We start from the raw sequence: 22548 nt of genomic DNA on the forward strand, positions 1-22548 counted from the left end.
CTAACTTTGGAAAAGCTGCTGTACTCTGTGCCTATGCTGTCTGAAGTTTCGTATCTGATTCTGTGCAGCTATTGCTTGGTCGCTCAGCATTCAACTTTGAAATTCAAATCTTTTTTTTTTTTTGCGTTTTTACACCATCTAAGGCATCCCTGTACCATCCCTATAGGTGTTCAAGAAATGATTGGACATAGCACTTAGTTCTGTGGCCTCATTGACGAGGTGGTGATCGGTCAGAGGATGGACTCAAGGATCTCAGAGGTCTTTGCCAACCTAAAGGATTCAGTGCTTTATTTGGGTTTCAGGTCATATACAGAAATGGACATGAGAAATACACAGTGCACTCTGTTCATTTCTGTGAATGCTGTAATTGTGGCAGTTGGGCAAACATAGTTACAGAACAGGGTTAACTGTGCAACTTCTTGCTACATTTATTTTCTCACGAAAGAAATAAAGTTTTTAAAATTAAGTAATAATTTGCAGCAGTTTGGTTTGAGCTAGATTTTTGAATGCTGACAACACAAGGAAAATCTGCCTCATTTTTCACCCTTGAAGATCCTGTGATGTGCAAGTCTACAAGACCAACAATTACAGGACCCGGTTTCAGCCAGAGAGAAGTGCAGCTGTTGGCAGCTTCTTTTTCCTTCTAAAAATTAAACCGTCATTCCTGATGTGAACTTCAGACTCCTGACTAGACTTTCATTTGCTTGGAGAATGTCACAAAGTAATAGTCTGAGAAAAAAAAAGGGGCTATCTACTCTGGCCTTCCAAAACTAAATAGGTAGAAGCTCTTCAGTTTGGGAAAGGTTGAAAAAAAAATAGTGGAGGATTGTTTTGAAGGTCAGCAAAATCGATGAGTGGTCTGGAAATGCATAGTGGGGGATTCCGTAGCAGAAGAGATAGAAAGCACTCAGCAGTAGATCAGCTGAAATTAAATGGAGTAAGTCTTTAAAACATGTACAAAATTGTGGCATTCACTACCAGGTATATAAAGTGACTCCATCAGAGCTGAGATATACTGTAAAAAAAAAATGTGGTTAATAAGCGATTCTAAAACATAGTGGTACGAGTGGTCTCTGGTTCAGGAAATTCCTTTACGAATGACTACTAATAATTGGAGTTATTTGTCCACTGTGTTGTCTCTCTTTTTGCTGAACATCTCGTAATGAAAAATACCAAATTTGATGTAATCTTAATATTTTCAGCACCTTATAAAGATTATAGCTGATTTAAAGAGCCTGTGGAGTATTCATTAGTTCACAGTTCTGCTTATTAACAACTTAAAACACTTCTAAAGTGTTTTTGTTGAAGCGGAGATTCAGAATGTCACAATATTGCCTGTATTATTTTCTCTCACTTCTCATCATATTGCAGCAGTCACATTCTGTTTTATGTTCAGCCTCTTGCATGCCTAGTGGATTGGTATGCAGAAAATGAGAAAGTTGATCATTCACTTTATATTATGACTGCACAAGTGTTAGATGTAGGGAGCTGTTTGGTGTAAGACATCAGGATATAATAAGTACAACTGTTGTGTGTCACAGATTGGGTTTGCAGGAAAACTTCTGGGGTTTGGCTTCATTTGGGTTTATTATTTTAAAGTGACTTACTGACTTTGAAATTTTATGTAATATGATATCATGAAAAGTAAATAGCCAGCATTTCAGGGAAGGCAGGGAGGGAAAAAGCCTCAAGGTGTGTCAAGCCAGACATGCGTGTCAGGCCATACAAATTTGCTGAACATTAAAAAGGCCAGGTTCAGGTTAACTGGCTGTAAAAGCAGAGGTAATATGAAGAGAAGAGGAAAAAAATGCTTTTAAATAAAGATATGGGAAAAGTTGTTTTATTTCTAGTTTACTAAAAATACGGAGTTGCACTTGTGATTTTCATCGCAAATTGAAATTATCTGTTTTCTTCTTTTTTTCCAGTTGAAATAGAGAAAGGTTGCCCTGGAGATAAGTTAAAATAGTTTAGTAACTGGTTCTGTAGAAAATCCTGTGAGTTGCAGTTGTACCTGAGCCTCACAGAGAGCTCTAGGATGTCAGACTTTATTCTAAGAAACTGAAAAATTCACAGGTCTTATCACAAATAACTGAAGGTGGAGAACACATAAACTTTATTTCTTCAACATTCTGAGCTGAAATCAGGGTCCTTTAAACTGGTAGCCCTATACAGCTTGTAATTTGTCTTCTGAACTAGAGTCCCTTGGACTCTATCTGACCTTTGTTGATTCTATGACTGAACTTTGCTATGAGCTAAACTTGTTTCTTCCCTTCTCTAACTTCTGATCTTTGTTATTGTGAAAGTCTGGAGTGTATACGTATGTGTATATATATATATATATATATGTGTACACACACACTGTATAAATCCATTTGTCTCTTTTGTTTTTTGAAGTTGGAAAATTGCCAACATGTGAACAAGAGAAGTTGCTTTTGTCCTTCTCAATCCTGTTTTGTATATGTGTTGACATTGAGCCTACATGTAGATATTAGTAGTGCTGGGCATTTACCTGTACTGGCCCAATACCATGCCTTTTATTAGAGCTGCACAAAGCTATAAAAAGATGAAGGTTATCTTTCCCCCTGGTGGTTTGGCTAAGTCTGAGGTGATCCCTGCTTTTGTTTGGAATTTGTTCTGGATCTTAAGTTTTGGTTACTTGTTGATTATTTGTTTTGGGTTTTTTAATTCCTCTTTGGCTAGGCTCGTTCAACATGTTCATGGACCATTATTTAGAAGTTATTTAAATCTGGCATTGGTTCTGAGATGGCAGTCAGTCAGTCTTCAACGCTCCCCCCAGGTTGAATGCCTTGATCTTTCTTAGTCATTTTTCTTTTGATGCGTTCAAAAAGCGTCATGCTTTTGATTTTAACAAGTTATTGTTTCTTGCTTTGGCTTGCCACCTTATGGTAATGTTTTAACTTGTCTCTCTTCTCTTGTTTTCCTCGAGGGAACAGTTGTGGTTTTCGTTTGGGTTTTTTTAAAGTCTCTTCATTCTAATTGCCACCTTTAATCAGTTTGAGTCACACTAATTTTTTTTTTTTGTCCTTTCAGAGTCTTATTTGTTAAATGTTTTACTACTTCTGATCCCCTAATATGTGCAGCAGAGGAACACTTTACCCTTCCAGTTTCTTTTAACTTATTTTTAACCAGCTTCCTCTTTTAGATGTAGTTGCCCTGTGCTTTAGCTGATTGCCTGTAAGTTCCTGTATTTCTCTTGCATACTATACCTACTGTGGCCTTAAGAACTGATAAATTTTCGTGTAATGTGCTTGGCTGGACAAGATCTTTGTTAATTACCATATGCTTTTATGTATGCTGCTCTTGATAGTACTACTTATAGCATGTCCTTGCTGACCTAGGGGTTCAGCTATTTCACTGACAGTTGACATGAAAGGCTATAGGGATGATTGAGCACACAGACACTACAAAAGAAGGGAATAGGAAGTAATCTCAACTGGCAGGATAGACTCTGCTTCTCTCATTTGCTCCTTTTTCTGCTTTTGAGGAAAATTGATTCTGTATTGTAACATACCAGTGATTTAATCTTTTATATTAAATACTCACTATATTAAATACTGTAAAATGGAAGTTTTGACAAAGTCGCAGTACCCGATCTCTAAGTCAGGTTGAACTTGGAAATGGATTAAAGTCCCCACAGCATGGGGGAGTTCTTCATCTGTATTTTACACAATATTCATTACTATGTTAACCCTAAGTCTATGGGGTGAAGTAGGGTATCACAAGAATCTCTTGGCCGTTCGGTTAAGTGTTTACTGATTTACAAATACTACTAGGACACTTCTTAGGAGGAGGAACAGAAGCACATCAAGAAGAGAAAAATTTGGAGGAACTGAATTTAATTGCTTAAGATCACCAATATGAGGCAATCTAGTCTTCAACAGTCTGCATGATTTTAAGATGACTTTTCTATGTACCTGAATATTTTTGTTTTAGTTGGCTTTTTCCTTTTATTTCTTCCTGTTTGTTGTTTCTTCTTGGCAAAAGGAAGGCTATTGATTCAAGATCACTACCTTGTATGTCCTTGTTTTGTTCAGAAATAGCTTATTAATAATACCTATTTTTAATGTATTTGGTACTTTTGAGCTTGAGTGTCTATTAGTGAGGTGTTCTTCCTGAATATTTGACTTTGTCAGCCTTAAAGAGAAGAGAGAAACCCTGACCAGTAGCTTTAAGGTTAAGTGCATGTCTTACTAACATCTTAGAATTCCTGAAGTTTGACAGTTAATTGATGGAAAAAGAGAAGTGGCTTATGTTATTTGCATTGGCATTCAAGGGTTTAGAATGAGATTCTGAGGAACAGACTGCTTAACAGAAATTGTTCATTGTATGAGAAGTAACTGCAGTTACAGATCGAATTGTTTATAATAAAGCATAGAATTGAATGCAGAGTTTCCATCAAAACCAAAATGACTGTGGCACGCCTCGGGGTTTTGTATCGATCTTGCCATTAGTGTATATTAACTTCACATATGAAAAAGGTGATTAGCAGTAAGTTAGACAAACTGTAGATGGAAAGAATGAAGGTAAGTCAATAAAAAAATTTTGTGAGGCTTCATTAAACTAGAAAAAGCCACATAAAGGAGGTAATGTTCCTTACTAGTATAAGTAAAATCGAGTGTGATGGAAGTCATGGCACAGGAGTAACTCATACGGAGCAGTGTTTCCTTTCTAAATGTTATCTTACGCTGAAATCTTAAAGGCCTCTTCCAAACCAAAGTGTCTTTTTCTCAACTTTGCATAGCAAATGAAGGGCAGCTACAATATCAGGATTTTCTTGGTGTATATTGTGGTGCTACTATTACTACAGACCATGAAGTTAAACGTAAAGCAAAAATGAATACTTAGTTGTTGATATATAAAAGCTCGGGAGTATTTTTTCTTCTACCTTTCTTACGTCATAAAAATAACTTGTGTTTGCATGGAGATTAACTCTACTTGCTTTTATATGTTATATTCTAGCTGTTCTTTATAGACAAATGTCACCTGTCATATAATATTAGTATTAGCAGAAAGTAATAGGTTGTCTGCTCAAGTGATTACACTAACATTAATAAATCAATAATAATAAAAATATTGAAAATAATTATTGATAAATATATATTTGTGTTCTGGATTAAAAATCTTGAAACCCTTGTTATTCACTTATATGAAAATATAAATTAATTTATATGTCTATGAAACTATGCACTGCCTAATTTTTCTCTTTTGTTTTTCCATATTTTGATGGACTCAGAAATTAAAAATAGATGTTCTGCAATGGTTCAAGTCCATATTTCATTCTTTCTATGTGAGCTTATTTTGTAGGCTCTTCCTTATAATTTTTCAGACTGGAGAGCATAATACAGGATTTCTTGCTGTAAAAAAAAAAGTGATGATTGTGTTCGTTTTTCTTAGATTGTCTCATTTACGGTGTTTCTTTGGTTTATTCAAGGGCACTGGGAGTTTCAGTGACAGATTATACATTTGAAGACTGTCAACTAGCTTTGGCTGAAGGACAACTTCGTCTGCCTTCAGATACATGTCTTTTAGAATTTGCAAAGCTTGTGAGAAGCCTTGGGTGAGCATATACAATATTTATATGTAAGGTGCATATTTATTATATATCCATGTTTATATAGTTTTCCCTTCATATAAAAATACTGCATTTATGAATATATATGGAATGTTGTCATAATATGATCAGGGAAACACCAGTATAAAATCAAACCAATACTATAATTGATTTGCAAGCAGCACCCCAAATCCTAGTGATTGTGAAGTAGGTTGTAAAGTTCTTACTTTCCGTCTGACAAGTCAACAGAGTGAGTCTGAAGCAGTCATTCCTGAGCAAAACTAAAAACACTTTCTGAAGAGGGTCAGGAATACTGTGGGATTCCTAATATTTGTTACAGTTAAGAGTCAATTACCTTTTCCTGTGACATCTGTGAAGGGAAACAAGGGATGCCAGACAAGGACATCCAGTCTTGTGACTGGATTAACCTCGTAATAGTGAGGACAGAGGGGTCACCCTTTCCCAAGCAGCAGAAAGTGGTAGTTGATCTTTTGAGCAGGTTGCTGCCAAATGGACTTTCTAATGAAACTGTAGCTCAGTATATGCAGCCTAGATCTTCTCTCTTCCCACAGTGTCATTTCCTGCTGGCTTTACCTTTCAGAAGAGCCTCAGCAAACCTGAAAAATTCACATAAACCAAATAGCAGAACTTGTTGCTGCTGTTTTCCAGTTTTTCTCCTGCTTCTTCAGTCATCCTATTGAACAGCCACAAACTACATGTGCAGCCTCATCCTATTAACTGTTTTAATATGCAAACATCCTTCTTGTTTTTTTATCTCATCACCTGAAAGTATAGAACATAGTTTCATGTTTTCATTCTGTACTGTTATTGCCTTTCACTATTTTTTCCTTCATCTTCAGCTTGTGTACATAAATGAAAATAAAGAAGAGCAAAGCTGTGTTGGAGAATAAGGAATGTAGGACAGCTATACACTGTGCATTCAGATGATAAACATATATTAATCCATTGTCAGGACCTCCATCTGAAAAGACTTCCATTAGGACAGGAGAGACTTATAAGGGCAAAGAAAGATTCTCACTTTGTTTCGAAGGCTCTGAATTTACTGTATCAAGAAAAAAAAGCAAGCAAAACAAAACAACCACCCACGTCTCTTATTATGCAGTTGATAATCCCAGGATTCGGTTTAATCCTCTTGTTAAGTTGTCTGGCTTCTGTCTGCTCAATTTAAAGCTGTTCTTTCAAATTATGCTTTTCTGGGTTTTTGTTTTGACCTCTAAAACAATTACATGCATTTGTGAGTGAAGTTCCCTGCAGCCCAAAAGTTCCCTCTCTGGTTTGAGCAATTATTCATTGGTGAAATATCCTGTCTGGAGTTGGGTATGTGCCAATAAGAAGGCTATTATGATGGTGTTTTTCTAGCACAGTTGGATGAAGATTGTTATATGACTTCATCTCTAATGCCCATTTGATAGAAGTAGTCATTTTGCTGTTTATTCAAAGGTTTTGAGGCCAGGGAGGCAATAAGATCATCCACTTGCACAGCTAAATGACTGGAGCAGTAAGTTTTATCCAATGGATTTTTCATCGATTGTTAATACTTGCTTTTGAGCAATGACAAACTTTGAGGTAACATGCAATTTTAAAAGATTTCTGCAGTGAGACAAATTCAGACTCCTTTTTGGTTTGCATTCTTTGAAATCAATATAGACCTGAGTTTGCTACACTGGAGAGTTATTTCTGTACACATTATCTATCTACAGGATTCATTATCATTTTCTGAAAAACTTACTTGGTCTGTGCTCAGCTGGATGGGATTCAATCCAGAAGCCATGCAGCCACAGCAGGGAGTTCTCATGCTTCATTTAACGAAGAGCTCAGGCTCTGTTAACAGAGCTATATAGCTGGCTGAAACTCAGCTGCTTCCTTCTGAATTCCTTGGTAAAATGACTGCTTTATCAAAGAGATCAATTGATCATAGACTAACCTTCTCAAATTGTGCATTCGTTAGTCCTCAAGCGGTCATACCTCTCTTGAGACTGATAATTTATGTCTGACCAATGAGCTGATTACTAAGATATATGCAGTCTGTATTATAGTTTTTATACATTGTAAATCCTCTGCTTCATTTGATTATTTGTTGCATAATTAATTACCCCACTGTTTAAAGTGAGTCTGTTTTTACTTGGGCTGGATCTATTACCATGTTCTAGACATTGTTTGGATTTTGTGCCTTACTAAAGATGTCTTCAGATTATCTCCTTCAGGAAGTGTTAATACCGTTGATAAAATCTCATCTCCATCTTTTTATGAACTGCCTTATGGCAGTTGCCTGCATGGAGATCCTTGAGTTCTGATTTGAATTGATTTGTTTCTATTGTTTCAAACTTCTGTTTGTTCTAATTCCTGTATCCACTTTGCTCATGAACTAGAAGGACCTTCCAACTTTAATTGTTGCTCCCCTTTCTTATGGAACAGTGGCTTTTAGACCATCAGTGTCTTCTTACAGAATTCGGTTTTCTAATTTTTTCAGTTGTGGTTGTTCTCAGTTTTAGTTGTTTTGGGTTTTGAAAATTAGAGATATCTCTCTTTTCTAAGGAAAAAAAAAAAAAAAACCAAATGGAGCAGATATTGCAATCCAGAGTAGAATTTTTTTAGTGACTGTGTTCTGCATGCTGTTAGATGGGGCTTATAAAGTCAGGTCTTAAAGTAACCTGAAATTTTACTCTAGTGGTCCCGGCCTTTTGCACTTTTTTTTTTTTTGCGGGGGGGGGTATAGGTTATGAAGGGGAGGAGAAAGAAAGCAACAACTTTGTCAGACTTGGAGCCAGATTAAGGATCATCTGTTTGCATATCCCGTGCTTGATTTATTTTTTTTGCTTCACAGTTGTTTTATCCCAAATCTTTCACTTTTAAAAGCCTAGGTATGATTTGGAACATATAGCAAAAGCAGATGGGTGTTATGTCCTTCTGTTTTGGTCACTGTTTTCTACCTCTTGAAATTTTTCTTATTAATTTAAAGTCTTTTTGGAAAAAATATTCTCTAGAAATGAAGGTTATGCATCTGTTTTCCCTAATTTTTTTTTAAGCTTGGCAGCACTGATAGTTGTCCAAAATGGCACATGTCGTCTTCCTACGTGGTAGTTGGCCTCCACTTTGTGCATCAAAAAGCAATGGGTATAGAAAATACAGCAAAACTATCATATGGTAAAAGGGTGAATGTGTGTTTTATTATTGGTGTCATGTGGCACAAGACTCTTTGGTTTGGCAGGTTCTTGGTGTGGTGTATTCCTTTAGTACACAGACTCTGAGGTTCTTCGTACTTTTCACTGAAGGCAGTATGGCTTTGCTGATTATGTCTTACTTTCAAAAAATACAGTTTGCACCACATTATCTTTTTCAGGTCATATTTCAGGAAAATCCACTGTTCTTGCCTTTTTAGACTTCTTAGCTTTTGCAGTAGGATTACTTTCAGTAATTTTTATCTTTAGTAATGGGCAGCAATTTGGGTTTGAATTCTTTTTGAATTCCTAACCGTCTCTTTGCTTTCCTGCACTGAGTATTACTGGTATCTTGTACCCAAGTGATGGGTAGTAGTGATGTCTGCCCTGGAAGAATATTCAACAACCTTAGCATGCCTGCAAGGTTTACCTCCTTACATACTCCCTGGCCCTGGTGAAATTCAATGAAATTCAAACCGACTGGTTTTGAATCAATTCTGCTGTCTCTGAGAAGCCTTAGTATTTTGGTAAGAATGGCATGAACTAAAGAGCAGTTCCATTTTGACTACTACTCTCCAGTATTATCAAGTCAGTTGTGAGGATCCTACTAGACAATGCTACTATAGGCTTCTAAAAAGATCTGTAAGGAGTAAATAATTACCTCATAGGCCTGATGCCTGTCTATTCTTACTCAACAGTCTTTAGCATCCAGACTACAATGCAAACTTCTGCTTTACATGTGTGCCTGAAATGGTGGTCCAAACTGTAGGCAGAACTTTGAATTTCCAATGTAACAACCCTCACAACTAACTCATAGTTCAGTGACTTCTAAGTGTTCAGAGATCATCTATAAAAAGAAAAAAACTTCTGGAGGATGTTGTCCGTCTGCATTTCTGATAAGAGCAATACTCAAAGTATTCAAGAAGGTCAGTTTTGCAGCTGTTCAGTATCCTTTCTCCATTATGACATGAAGTGTCACAGAAGTACATCAGCAGACACAAAACTGAATGTATTGTGCTTTTCTGCCTTAGGGCATGTTTCTCTGTGCTTGCAGTTTACAGTAGCTATCTACAGGATCCAGCTGTTCCTCCAGCTCTGTGAGACACTAGAAGGTTTTTGGCAGGTTCCCAGCATGCAAGAAGGGAGTTCGTTTTCAAATAGTCAAATGCAGCTAAAACTAGCTTACTTGCTAAAAATAGTGGTAATTATGCTGAAAATATTCTACCTTCAGGGATCTGGTTTTCCTTCTGAAGTCTGCTGTGAAGAATTTAATATTCAGAATTTAATATTAATCTTGAAAAATGTCCTTTCCATCTTCATGGACTCAGGAATGGCTTTTTCTTCTCTTTAGTGTGCACTGACCTAAAAAAATAAAGCAAAACACCACAACAGCAAATAATATTTTTTATCATAAAACCTAGATCCTGTGTGGATGCCATTAGGCCAACAAGCATGACTTCATCAGTAAAGACATTCGCTGTTGGCTTTCTAGCTTTTATGGCCTCCATTGAGATATAAGTAAAAATTGTAAAGGAATTGAGACATTCAAACCATTTCACATTGGTTCAGAACCTATTTACAAGACTTGCACTTGGCTTCAGAAAACTTTAGCATAGCAGCTTTGGTCATCAACACGTCAATTACTTTCTGATTTTGAAGGGCTAGAGGGAAGCAAGCCCATCTTTGGATTACCAGAAGTACAGTGCAGCTATACTCAAGTTGAACCAGTGTTTGCCTCACTGTTCCACATACTGCTTTTGAGATTGGCTCACATCTTCTGTATTTACAAAAGACAAACCACAAGATGTCTGTGAGATTTGTGGTAAGTCATCCTATTTTCCATACAAGGTTTTGCCTTCAAACTGTATTTTAGCTTTTCAAATTTAATTACTGACAGAGATCTTGCAAGTCTTGAATACTATTCACCAAAGGGGTACTCCCTCAGTTATAGAAAGTGAATTTTGAGCCAGTTTGTTGCAAACCAAATCTCTCTGATTTAGGGACAGATGTTGGACTACATATTCTGTGTCAGTGGTGGCTTATCTCAAGGAAGGATTTAGATGCCAGCTGTCCTTATCCTACAGTTAAAATCCATTTCAGCTACTACAGTGGGATGTATTATCTGTGGGCACTTCTTGCATGTAATCCTACATGTGAGTAGCTGAGTTCTGGGTGCATCTCAAATCCTCTATGGATTTCTTTTTTATTGTTTCTACTCGGTTGTGAAAAGTGAATGTTTGCAGAAGGGTGTCTCACTCCTCTTTTCATACTGTCTAGAACTAAATCTTAAGATAGGTGCTTTAATGCTAGGATGGAGAACATACGAATGTTCTGTGGGAACCATGGGTCTCTGGAAGAATTCTTGCATGACCTTCTTCAGATCTTATAATTCAGAAATGCAGGACTTGGCATTGTTTAGGTAATACATATTTGGTCAGTATAGGTCATGACAGACAGCATGGTAGTTGTATTTTTACTTAAAAGCCATGATGTTTAGGAAGGATCATTACAGCAAGCAGTCAAGTTCTGGAGCTGATGTAACAGATAATCTTCCTATCAAAAATGCTCTTATCTTTTTTCAGAAACTCCTGAGAATGCTGATATTAAGCATTTTATTCATTCTTGTTACCGAGAGGAAGCTGCTGAGGAGTCCCAGCTGCAGCCTGGGAACAATTCTGGTGTGAGCTTCTGAGTTCTGTAAATAACTGCCTTTCCTTGTCTGCAGCAGCAAACAGGAAAACAGGCAACTGCAGAAGGATCTTGTAGGAGACTTTATTGCCTTCTTTTGTCTTCAGACTGGAAAGTTTGGATGCCCATGTTAACCTAAATCACTTCAGAGGAAACCTGCTGATCAAGATGTGCTTGATGTTGTATTAGGGAGAGAATCTACTTTTCCTTGCATGCCTGCAGCATCATTAATTATATTCATTGTAAGACTTTTTTTGCAAAACGGAAACAGGAAGCTTGACTTAGGGAAAAATAATAACCAGTCATGAAGTAGATATCTACAGAATTATAAAGTTGTTCGTTCATCAGTTAAAATCTGGTTTTGCAAGAGAAGGACTGAGGAAATTCTGTAGCTGTATGCACTGTTATAATTTTGTTTAGGTCACCTTATAATGGTGTCCAGCTCTGGACTGAATGTGAAAAATGAACACTGACAAACAGGATTAACAGTATAATCTCTATTATGTAATCCCTGATCTTTTTTTTTTTTTACGCAGGATGCATCAGGTCTTTCCTGTTCAGTGACATTAGTAAATTTGGAAACATAATTGGTTTATGTTACTGTCCTACAATACAGCCATATTCAGGTGACCTGAATTCCTCCTAGCTCTCTATGCTTGGTATTTATTAGCTAGTTCTAGACTGTGTTTCTTCACGTTGAACTGCTTACACATATGACTTATAATTAAGGTAAAAGACAAAACTTTATGTCCAGGGTTCTTAAACCCTTGCAGTAACTTCTAATACAGTTCAGGAACTAATGAGAGCCTTAAAATTATAGGAATCCAGTATTTTATAAAAAAGTTGTGTAATAATTCTGATTCCAGATTTTGTAATACTTTACACCATTATCATCCATTGCTTCATTTGGCACATTAAAATGTGCATTGTTAATACTGGATTTATTTTTAAAATGTGCAAAAATAATGTTTTCTAGGCTGAAGCCAGAAACACTTGAAGATGATCTTGATAAATATGCTGCAAGTGCCATGAAAATGAAGAAAGAAAAGGTTGATCTTAAAGAATTTTCAGCATACTTGGAATTTCCAGTTTCTCACACATTAGAAAATATGTTCACACTTTTTGATGAGGTAAGAAATGACATATTAAAAAAAGTAAATATTTTTTATGAATTCCACTGTAGCCTACTTCTTTTCCGATTGCATTCACCAATATATGATTTTGAGCATTTCACCATAGTATTTACCTACTGCTTTTCCCTTTCAGCAAAATAAGGGCAGTTGTCACCAGCTAAATAAAGCATTTGTTCAGGTAGAAGTTAAAAGGAGTATCAGCTGGAAAAAAATTACTTACTTTCTAGATGCAAAATATGAAGAGGAAGAAAGGTAGAGTCAGGCTAAACCTCTACTGCTGCTCATTGCAACTCAATGCAGTGTCTATTAGCTGATATTTCACTTACCTTGTAAATAAATCACTTGTTTTTCTAGGATGCCTGAAACTTGAAGGACTTTTCATTCCTCTGGCAGTCAGAATGGGGAGATTACTATTATCTTTGTCTGGATGAGGTGCTGTTTGGACCAGGAGGTGGATATGTCCGCAATGTTCTCTCTTATACCAAAGAGCAGATGTCTTGTATTCATGACTTAAATTAGACTGTGTTGTCCTCTGGTTCTGCGGTTTTAATTTCAGCCAAGTAATTCAGATGGTTTAATGTAAAAATCTTAAATATGCAAGTGAAGGGTGACTGCAGCAGTGTCTTTTAAGAATATTTGGACTATGACTTTTGATGAGACTCCAAAAAGGGCATGCGCAGCTTTCTCACAGGTTCTTGACCTCATGTGATTTCATTTCAGTGAGACTCCATGGCATATGTAACTATCTTTCTGAATATTCTGCATCTTTAACAACTGTTAGTTATGAAAATTCTCAGACAAACTGCACTGTTTTGAGGGGAGGTTTTCCTTCACAGAATGAAGATGGTGTAATTGACATTCGGGAATTTGTCATTGCTCTGTCAGTTGTCTGTAAGCCATCCAAAACTCTGGAAACAATTCAGCTGGCATTTCAGGTAAGCAGCATTTTCATGCTTTACGTGGTTTACTTATTTTTAGAAATTTTTTATACTGCCATTAGACTTAATAGTAAGTTTCACATTCCTTTTTAATACTTTATTACATTTTAAAACAATGGAAAGTTAGATTAAGAGGTCATGTTAAGAGCAAATCCATTGCAAGTTTAAGTTGTGTGAAATTATGGAAGTTTGCAGTTTGAAATTGTTCTTTGTAGAACTCTGGTCGAATCCTTCTCAGCAAGTTGAGTCTCAAACCTTAATTCCTTTGTATTGATTCCTCTAAACTAAAGGCTGTTAAGTTGTAGAATGTTTGTAGAATGCTAAGTTGTAGAATGTAAACTTTTAGAATGTTTAAATCAAATCATACTTTTCAAGTTAATAAAGTATTTAAAAAAAAATTCCTTCATGTTAATAAAGATTATTTTTTTATCTCCTGTTAAGATTTTCTTCCCTCTTAGTCTTAGCATGCTTCTCTGGTGGTTCTGCAGTCTTTTTCCAGACATTATGCTTCCCAGAAGTGCTTCTGATCTTGTTCTTCTCTCAGTGGTTTGTTGTAGCATCAGCATAGATCATTAATAAGGGCTTTTTGGGAAAGTGACAGCAACAGTGCTTAATATTTGTCATTCTGTTGGGTTTCTGACCCCTTGAATTATTTCTTTTCCATTGATTTCTTCATTATTGCTATTTCAACATGCAAACTCTGCTGTGTCCTGCATCATCTTTTCCCTTTGGCTTGAACTCATATGGTCCTTCACGTTGCTAAAACTGCAAAGTGCTAACTCTTGATGCTGTCTTCACTGGTGAATGGATGGAACTGAGAACATTCAATTGCATGACACTATATATGTAGCCTTATTTTCCAAGTAGTTATTTTCAGGTTCTTCACCATACCTGCGTAACCTTAACTATGTTACAGTAAAGAAAGCTCCTGTGAGTGCTTACTGTTCACATGTATATGCTTACCCATTGGCCAGAATCAAATTTGACAAAGGAGGAATGAACAAAAATATTTAGTTCCTATAAATATTGGGGGAAATCTGTCATTGGTAGCTGCTGCTACTTACTGCTACTTTTGAGGCAAAAGCAGAAAGGTCTCTGTCCTTACTTGGTCAATTTGATCTATATTGTGGCATAGAGAAATAGTCAGGTGCTGTTTGGTCAGCTTTGTGTCATCATAGTAAAATGAACAAGCTTAAAGTAAACTTGAAGGGGACTTTTGGGAAATATTTTAGTGAAATTTAGCTGTTGTGATTCATAATACACAATGTAATATTACCATTTGAGAGGAGGAAAAGCTCAGATTGGACAGTTATTTTCCTTTTGGAAGCACTTGAATTTAATAGAACTGTTTCTTACTAAAATTTCTGTTCTTCATTATCTACTTCGTTCTTCATTATCTGCTTCATTCTTCAACTCCTAATACATAATTTTGAGTTGCCTGGTTAATTGCAAAATATAAATTTAGCTGTAAAACTGCAAAGGTGATTTATGCATGTATTAAGAAGGGGAAGTGGGTATTGCTCATTTTGTTATGCTAGTGATGATTGGAAGGGTTAAGGAAAGTCTCAAGCTGAGGAAATTTTGCTCATTATTCTAGCAAAAAAAGAAAGAGAACTTTTTTTTAAATCCTTTCCTACCTCACATCCTGCCTTAATGTACCGTAAGATATTCACAGAGCTTATCTGGAGTTACTGCAGGTTCTAACCAGTTCATGAAGGTATGACTTTGAACAAGTTCTGTCCTCTGCCACCTGCTACTTTCTACCATTGTCATTTGCTCTCAGGGAAAGTGCAACATTTCACATAGTTTTCAAAGTGAAGGTGTTTAGTATATGGCTGAAGAACTTGAAAAATATTATCATTGTATGCTGATGATACAAAGCTGGGGTGAGTGGCTGATGAACGTTAAGGCTGTTCTGGCATTCCACGGGACCTTGATAGGCTGGAGAATTGAGCAGAGAGAAACCTAGTGAGGTTCAGCAAAGGCAAGTGCAGGGTCCACCTGGGGAGGAATAACCCCCAGTACCAGTACAGGCTGGGAACTGACCTAGTAGACACCAACTCTTTGGAGAAGGACCCTGGAGTCTTCCATGAGGCAGCAGTGTATCCTTGGGGCCAGGAAGGCCAATGGTATCCTAGGGCCCATTGGAAAATGTGAGGCCAGCAGGTTGAGGGAAGTGATCCTCCCCCTCTACTTAGTCCCAGTGAGGCCACATCTGGAATACTATGTCCAGTTCTGGACTCCTTAGTACAAAAAAGACAAGGAGCTACTGGAGAGGGTCCAGGGGAGGGCCACAAAGATGATTAGGGGTCTGGAGCATCTCTCTTATGTGGAGAGACTATGGCAGCTGGGCCTGTTTAGAGAAAACAAGACCGAGGGGGGGATCTCATCAATGCAGATAAATATCTCAAAGGTGGTTGTCAAGAGGACTCCTTTCAGTGGTGCCCAGCTGCAGGACAAAGAGCAATGACCATGAACTAAAACACAAGAAGTTCATCCACCTCAACATGAGGAAGAACTTCTTTGCATTGAGGGTGGCAGAGCACTCAAACAGGCTGCCCAGGGAGGTTGTGGTGTCTCCCTCTCTGGAGATATTCCAAACCCAGCAGGACACGTTCCTGTGTAACTTGCTGTAGGTGACCCTGCCTTGGTGGGGGTTGGACTAGATGATTTCCGGAATCCCTTCTAACTGTAATGATTCTGTGATTGTGAAAAATAGGAGTTACAGAGCCACCACACTTCTACAGTGATGGACAATTAAAAGAGATTGGGGGTATTACGGCAATCAAGTCTAAGAGCAGCACTCCAGAATAAGAGCTACGTGTCCTCCCTTCCGAACTGCTAGTGAAACTAAAGGGTGTTGTAAATCTTGTCAATGTGATGCGTGTGAACCTGACCACCAAGTATCACCTGACTACTTGTTCTGTGAAAATGTAGCAGGTTTTATTAAGCAAGTCTTGGCCTTGCAGCTGTTCCTGTGAAACAGTGTGCAAATTAGGTGCTAGAGAAGAAAAGGCAAGATTCCTGATCTAATCATGAGTGTTGTCTTCCATGGAACTTCATTATTTTTATTCCACTAAGGTGTGCTGTCTTGAGACAGCAACTTCTGCTTGTGGAAAAATGCATCCTTATGCCTTTTTTGTTCAATCTCATCACTTCCCACCTTCTTAATAATGTAGAGAAATTAAAAGGAAGTTTCCAAAATGGCATTCTTTACATGGTTCGATATTTACAGTGTTGTCATGCTTGAAAAGGAGACAGGGATGTTTCAAAAACTCTTATGTCTCATGTTCCATTGTGTAGGCAAATTGAGTTATTTTAAAGAAGTTAAATGAAGCTGTGTATTTGGTACAGATGTTTTGAACTACGTAGGTCCATTTTTTAGGGAAAAACACTGCATGTATGTGAAGATGAAATGAGACTGTGAACAATTCTTTTTAGTTATCAATCTATCAGTAGTAAAGCTAACTCTTTCTGTGAGGCAGCTCTTTTTCAGGATGTAAGAGTATGCAAATTATTGTTTTCTAGAATAAGTATTTGTAGAAAAGTATAGGTTTATCACTGTTATGGGGGAGGATTCTGCTGATTAATACCATTTAGACATGGGCATTTTATGCAAACTGGCTTTTGGATGTTGGTCAAAGGAATCTTGAGTTTTACATCTGACCAAGTGGAAAGGTCATCTACTTTATGTTGACCTTTTATCTTCTGATTTCACAGACTGTCTTGGAGTTTGGACATGTAGCTCAATGGACTCAATATTATTCTGAGTTAAATATTTGCAAAATATGTTAGCGTTAAACAGTTTTGTCACTGAATTCCAGTGGTCCACTGTAATTCAAGTGGTCAGGCATGTAAACATGGGATTTTTTTCTGAATATAGTAAGTTTTACTTTCTAAGCATATACGGGTGAACTGATGATGGATATATTTTACCCAGACTAATCTAAAATCCTTAATATATCACATCAGTCTGAGAGTGACTAGAATTTCCAATACCAAATTTTAATTTTGCATTACTTAAATGTGATGCTGTTTATAGGAGTTGGCATTTGGCTTTGCAATGATTTATCATGCTGTCTTGATTCGTAGCTATACCAATCAGAAAGTGGAACTATAACAGAAGAGGATTTAGCTCATATTCTGAAGACTGCCATGGGTGTATCACAGATTAATGTTACACATCTCTTCAGAGCTGTAGATGAAGAAGAAAAAGGAAAGATTACATATGGTGAGTAATTTAAGTGGGTCAGAAGTGTCACAAAGTGTCGAAGTTGCCTGAATTCATGTTGATATACAATTATATTTTTATTAAACTCTACCTTTTGTTGATTTGTCTTTAATTCTGATAAAAGCATTGCAACCAAAGTAAATTTACATTTTAACAAATATGAGTTTCACCTTTGATATCAAGTACCGTATTTGCATGTTTTCAGAAGTTTTCTTTATTGGTACATAATATGTCGATTAACTCGATTAGAGATTATATAGATATGTCGATTAGAGAATATTCTGTTCTGTGACTTCCATGTATGTGAATACGTGTTTTTAAAGAAAGGTACCTTAGTTCTGTCTTCTTGTTTTGTCTCTTGTATCTGGGGGCAGGAAATGAGAGGGTTAACCAGGCTGCCTAATATGTAGTGTGTGATGTAGGTGGTACGGAGGCGAAAAAGTTGCATTTGAAAAATTGAGACCTGGGTGAATAAATTGTGCTGGGAGCCAAAGTACATGCGTGTTACTGCACAAAACATGAAGAATCTGAAGTAAGGCTCTAAATTTAGTTGTATCATTTAAGTATGAACTGAGTTGTTGATAGCCAGCATATCATGTATCTCCAGTAGAGGTGCTTATGACATAACCTGTTCTAATTGTTTTCCTTTAGGATAATCAGTATGTATTTAATTTGTGAAGAATTTACAAATTAGGATATCAATGTTAATAAATCATAGTTTCTACACTAGTAATTCCTATGTTTGTCATACAATATGTACGTAAAGCTTCAACTGCAGAAATATTTTAGAGTTACTTTAATGATTATCATTGCCACTGCCCTTTCCTTTTTTCCTGACTACTCTTGTCTTCTCTCCTGGGTTCCTGCTGTACTACCCCTTTCCTTTTTGTACCTCTCATCTGTCACATCCCCAGCATTTCCACATACATCCTGCCCATTGCCTTTTTCCTGCCTATCACTCCAAACTGATTTGTGCAGTGACTCAACTCTTCTCCCCACCTCCCCATTGCCAGCTTCAAAAATACCATCAAGAATCTTAAGCTGGTAAACCTAGCAGAACTCTAATTTTGGCACACTTCATTGTTTGAGAATAGCTAAATTTAAAATCATGTACAAGTGAATTCAGACCAGTTCTTGTGATTTACCAAAGAATTAATACTTTAATGTTCATCTTTAATAGTTGCATTTAATCTACACTTTTCCCCTGAGTGGTCAAAATGAAAGAATATCTGGACTGCCGAGCCACTGGCCACTGAAGTGCTTGGCTCTCATATTCACTATTTTATTTCCTGTAGTCAAGAACAGTCTTTTTTGAGGCTACACAAAGTAGGTAGTAGGATGGTTTTTACATAATTTCTTTAAAACTTTCCTCGGTTCCTTTTCCATTAAAAGCTATCATTTTATAAAAAAATGTTGCACTGTGATTTTAAAATATCTGAAAGCTTAATAGTAAGAATAAATGTTCAATATATTGTGGTAGAGAATTAGAAGAGGCAAATAAACCTTTGGTATTGCATTTCTGTCTTGAAAGTTCCTGCCATAAATATTCAATCTCTTGCCTTTCCTGAGAATATGTAGAACTTCGCACGTGCTCAATTTGTTGCTCTTACTTACTAGGAAGGAGAGGTGGAAAAACTTGCAGACTACAATGTCTGAAGACATTGTCCAGACAAGTTCTGAGAAATCAAAACATTGTGTCTGATGGAAAAGTACTGATGTTATTTTGCACACACATAGCAGAGATGTCTACTCACAGCCTCCCTCTTTCTAGGGTGTTGGAATGTGAAGCAGGAATTAGGTCTTGAGTCTTACTTGTAAGAACAAAAGATAAAATATCCAAAGTATCAAACATATATTGCTGCACATATAGCAGAGTCCTTGAAGCCAGAGATTTTATCCCAAAGGAAAAGCTCAGGTTGTGGGTAAACAGAATAACCAATAGCAAAATTAAATTTGTATAACTAGATTGATAATCATGAACCTAAATTGTTAGAAATCTGGATTCTTGTTGCATGTTTGAAAGCATGCTAGTGGCCAAGGACCTGTGTATCATTTCTCCTAAGTGGTATGCTGTTGGCTTAACTGTTCAGATGCTTTGATTGCAAAGCTTATCCCTTCACTATAATATATAGAGAGGCAAGATTTCTCAGTCTTAAGACATGATTCTGGGGATTTGGAATAGGTTCTGTAAGTGGGCATCGCAAATCCTCGGAAACTCTCCAACAGCTCTTGGTAAACAATTGACAATATACAGTATGACAATAGACAAATAGTGAAAGCGTTTGAAGAGTGCCTGGCTTGCTATAAACAGAAACCTCTTGAAGTTCTTGTAGTACCTATGCATACTTAATGCAAAAATGTAGCTGTGAGTCTTAACTCCACTTTGGGTTCTTTCTTTCTTTTTGTCTCTTTGCTCTTGGTAGGGTTAGGAAGCAAAATTACCTTTTTCCCTGGGTTAATGACTAAGGTGATCTTTTCTTCCAGTGTAATGCTTCACAGTTGCTTTCAGCTGTGAGATCTATGATTAGAAGTAATGCTGGAATAGTTTGTTCTTCCACATCACCTCGTTTCACATTTCTGGTGAATGAGGCAAATGGGTTCCTAAGAACTTTCCTTTTGGGCTCTGCTGTGTACAAGTTTCATAAATATTACTTAATATCTTCATGACTGTTGAATTCAGTCCTCCCTGGAATGTTGAGGTTTTTCATTTGGATCCAGTACCACTAAAACATTGAGGGATGGATCCTGACAGAGTTGTCAGGATGACGATTTGGATAGAAACTGTTGTACCTGTGTGAACAGCTGCTTCAAGGGATTTTCTTAATTTATTTTCAAAAAAGGTACTGTAGCTTTTTGAGGAATTGCTTGGAATGGTATCTACAGTAAGTAGTCCAGTCTTTCTCATGCAAAAAGGATTATGCTTAATGTGACTGTAAGAGCATCTTTGGTACTGTTGAAGGAGGAACCGGGCTTCACTCCTTTGAAAGGCTTCTTCAGCTGTTATCTGCCCTGCACTCTGGGGAATTTACAACATGGTCTGTCCATGAACTCTTCTGGGATAACACAGTGAATTTGAGTAGGCAGTGCATGATACTCTGTAGGTGACAGAATTAGTGATAATGTTCACATCCAGCTTCTTCTAGTGTCAGTTTACATTATAAGAATAGCTGCTTATTACCTGGATCCTCTACAGTGTTTTGTGTTCAAATCATGTCTGAATAAATAGTCATATGGGCAAACTGTGACAAGGCTTCAGTGTCTGATTATTAGCACAAAATGTTACTTCTTGAGGTTAAGGATTCCATGCTCCCCCAAGAACTAATATTGCTCTTTTTTTTGTCATATTAGTATCCAACATTAAAATCGGGTTTGTTTTTTATAAAATGTTATAAATTTTTATCTCACAATATTGTTCTCTAAAATATTAGGACTTTCAAAATGCTGAAATTTTGAAAGTGGAAGGCAACAATGACAGCTGCTGTTAGGTTGAAGCAAAACATTAAAGGGCATGTTTGCAAAAGAGTTTAAGAACTTAAGAAATTACTACTCTTGCTGTTCAGTGATCTTCAGCTGGAGGGGTTCTGCCCTTTCCCCAGTGAGCAGTGAGATGCTATGTCAGGGCGTGTGGTGCTCATCATGCATTTTAATGCAAATCTGAGCCTGTTTACCCCTTCATACAGGGTGAGGTCTGACCTGAAGTGTTTTAAGAGGGCTTAGATAACTCTTTGCAGCATTTCAGTTTTGGGGATGTGTTAAACTTACGCTGGGAAGCTGAAACGAGCAGTGAGGATAGCATTATGTTAACTGCTGCTATTTTTCTCCAGAGAGATCATATGATTATATATGTGTAAGTATTCAAATTTAGCATCCTTCTGTTTCAAAGAGCTGATTCTGTGTAACAACAATTTTTTTTTTTTTAGATGACTTCTACACATTTGCTGAATTGCACCCACACTTTGCAGAAGACTATCTCTATGCTGATCAGATGGGAGCTGAGAGCAGCTTGGAGACTTCATCTCTTTCTGCTCCTAATGGTATCTGTACTGACTTCAGCCCTGATAACACTGAAGATAAAAACAAGCCCCTACAGAAGAAACTGAATTAACACTGCAACTCTTACCTTCCTCTCCTGGTGAGAGGGTTGTCTTTTCTTGGGATTTTCATAAGTCGCTCCAATTATACAGCAAATACCAGTTTTATGTGTGAAAGTTCTTCTACCTTAATATCATTCTTTGAATCATATGTGCTGTATTTAACAACATGTTCCAGGTTACTTTGGGAAAGGTGTTTTTATTTTTTTGAAAAGGTCTTTGAAAGGCAAAAATGTGAATGTGCTTCATTATTAATGTTCATATTTAAAGGAAGCGGCACACTTATTTATATTCCATTGGTTAGTTTCCTGTACAAAGTGTCGCACAAACTGTGCATGTAAAAAGAAACTGTAGCTACTATGGTGTTAAGTGCACTTTGGTGATTAGTGTTTTCCCTAGTTATGGGGATGTTTATTTGGGGCCAAACTTTGTTGTCCATATTTGCATAGTCAGTCCTGTTGACTTCAGTTGGATTAGTCTCTTGAGCAGAGCAAGCATATTTTGGCCCTTTGTTTTGGTTTCAGTAAACAGTTTGGAAACAGTAATACAAAAACTTGCTAAGGATTATTTTTTATTTTTATTGTTGAATGACAAAATTGTTTTTCTTTCAATCTATTCCATGGTAGAATGAAAAGGAAGGGCTGTTTAACCCTCACCCCAACACTTTTCTACTGTAATCTTCCGGATGCAATTAAACATGAATTTTTTTCCAAACT

The 22548-nt window shown here is 36.9% G+C and overlaps 1 protein-coding gene across 2 annotated transcripts in view; it reads left to right on the forward strand.

The window, feature by feature from the left end:
* The window catches only part of LPCAT1 (lysophosphatidylcholine acyltransferase 1), a 61423-nt gene extending 38875 nt beyond the window's left edge, over positions 1-22548 (forward strand). For both annotated transcript variants that reach the window (XM_027643793.1, XM_027643794.1), the window contains exons 10-14: positions 5453-5578; positions 12416-12569; positions 13409-13507; positions 17603-17741; positions 21662-22548. In XM_027643793.1, the coding sequence (XP_027499594.1) occupies positions 5453-5578; positions 12416-12569; positions 13409-13507; positions 17603-17741; positions 21662-21846 (703 nt within the window). In that variant the 3' untranslated portion in view covers positions 21847-22548. The remainder of the gene's footprint in view (positions 1-5452; positions 5579-12415; positions 12570-13408; positions 13508-17602; positions 17742-21661) is intronic.

Source organism: Corapipo altera, unplaced genomic scaffold (genome assembly GCF_003945725.1).
Source record: "Corapipo altera isolate COAL_440 unplaced genomic scaffold, ASM394572v1 24b, whole genome shotgun sequence".
NCBI lineage: Eukaryota > Metazoa > Chordata > Aves > Passeriformes > Pipridae > Corapipo > Corapipo altera.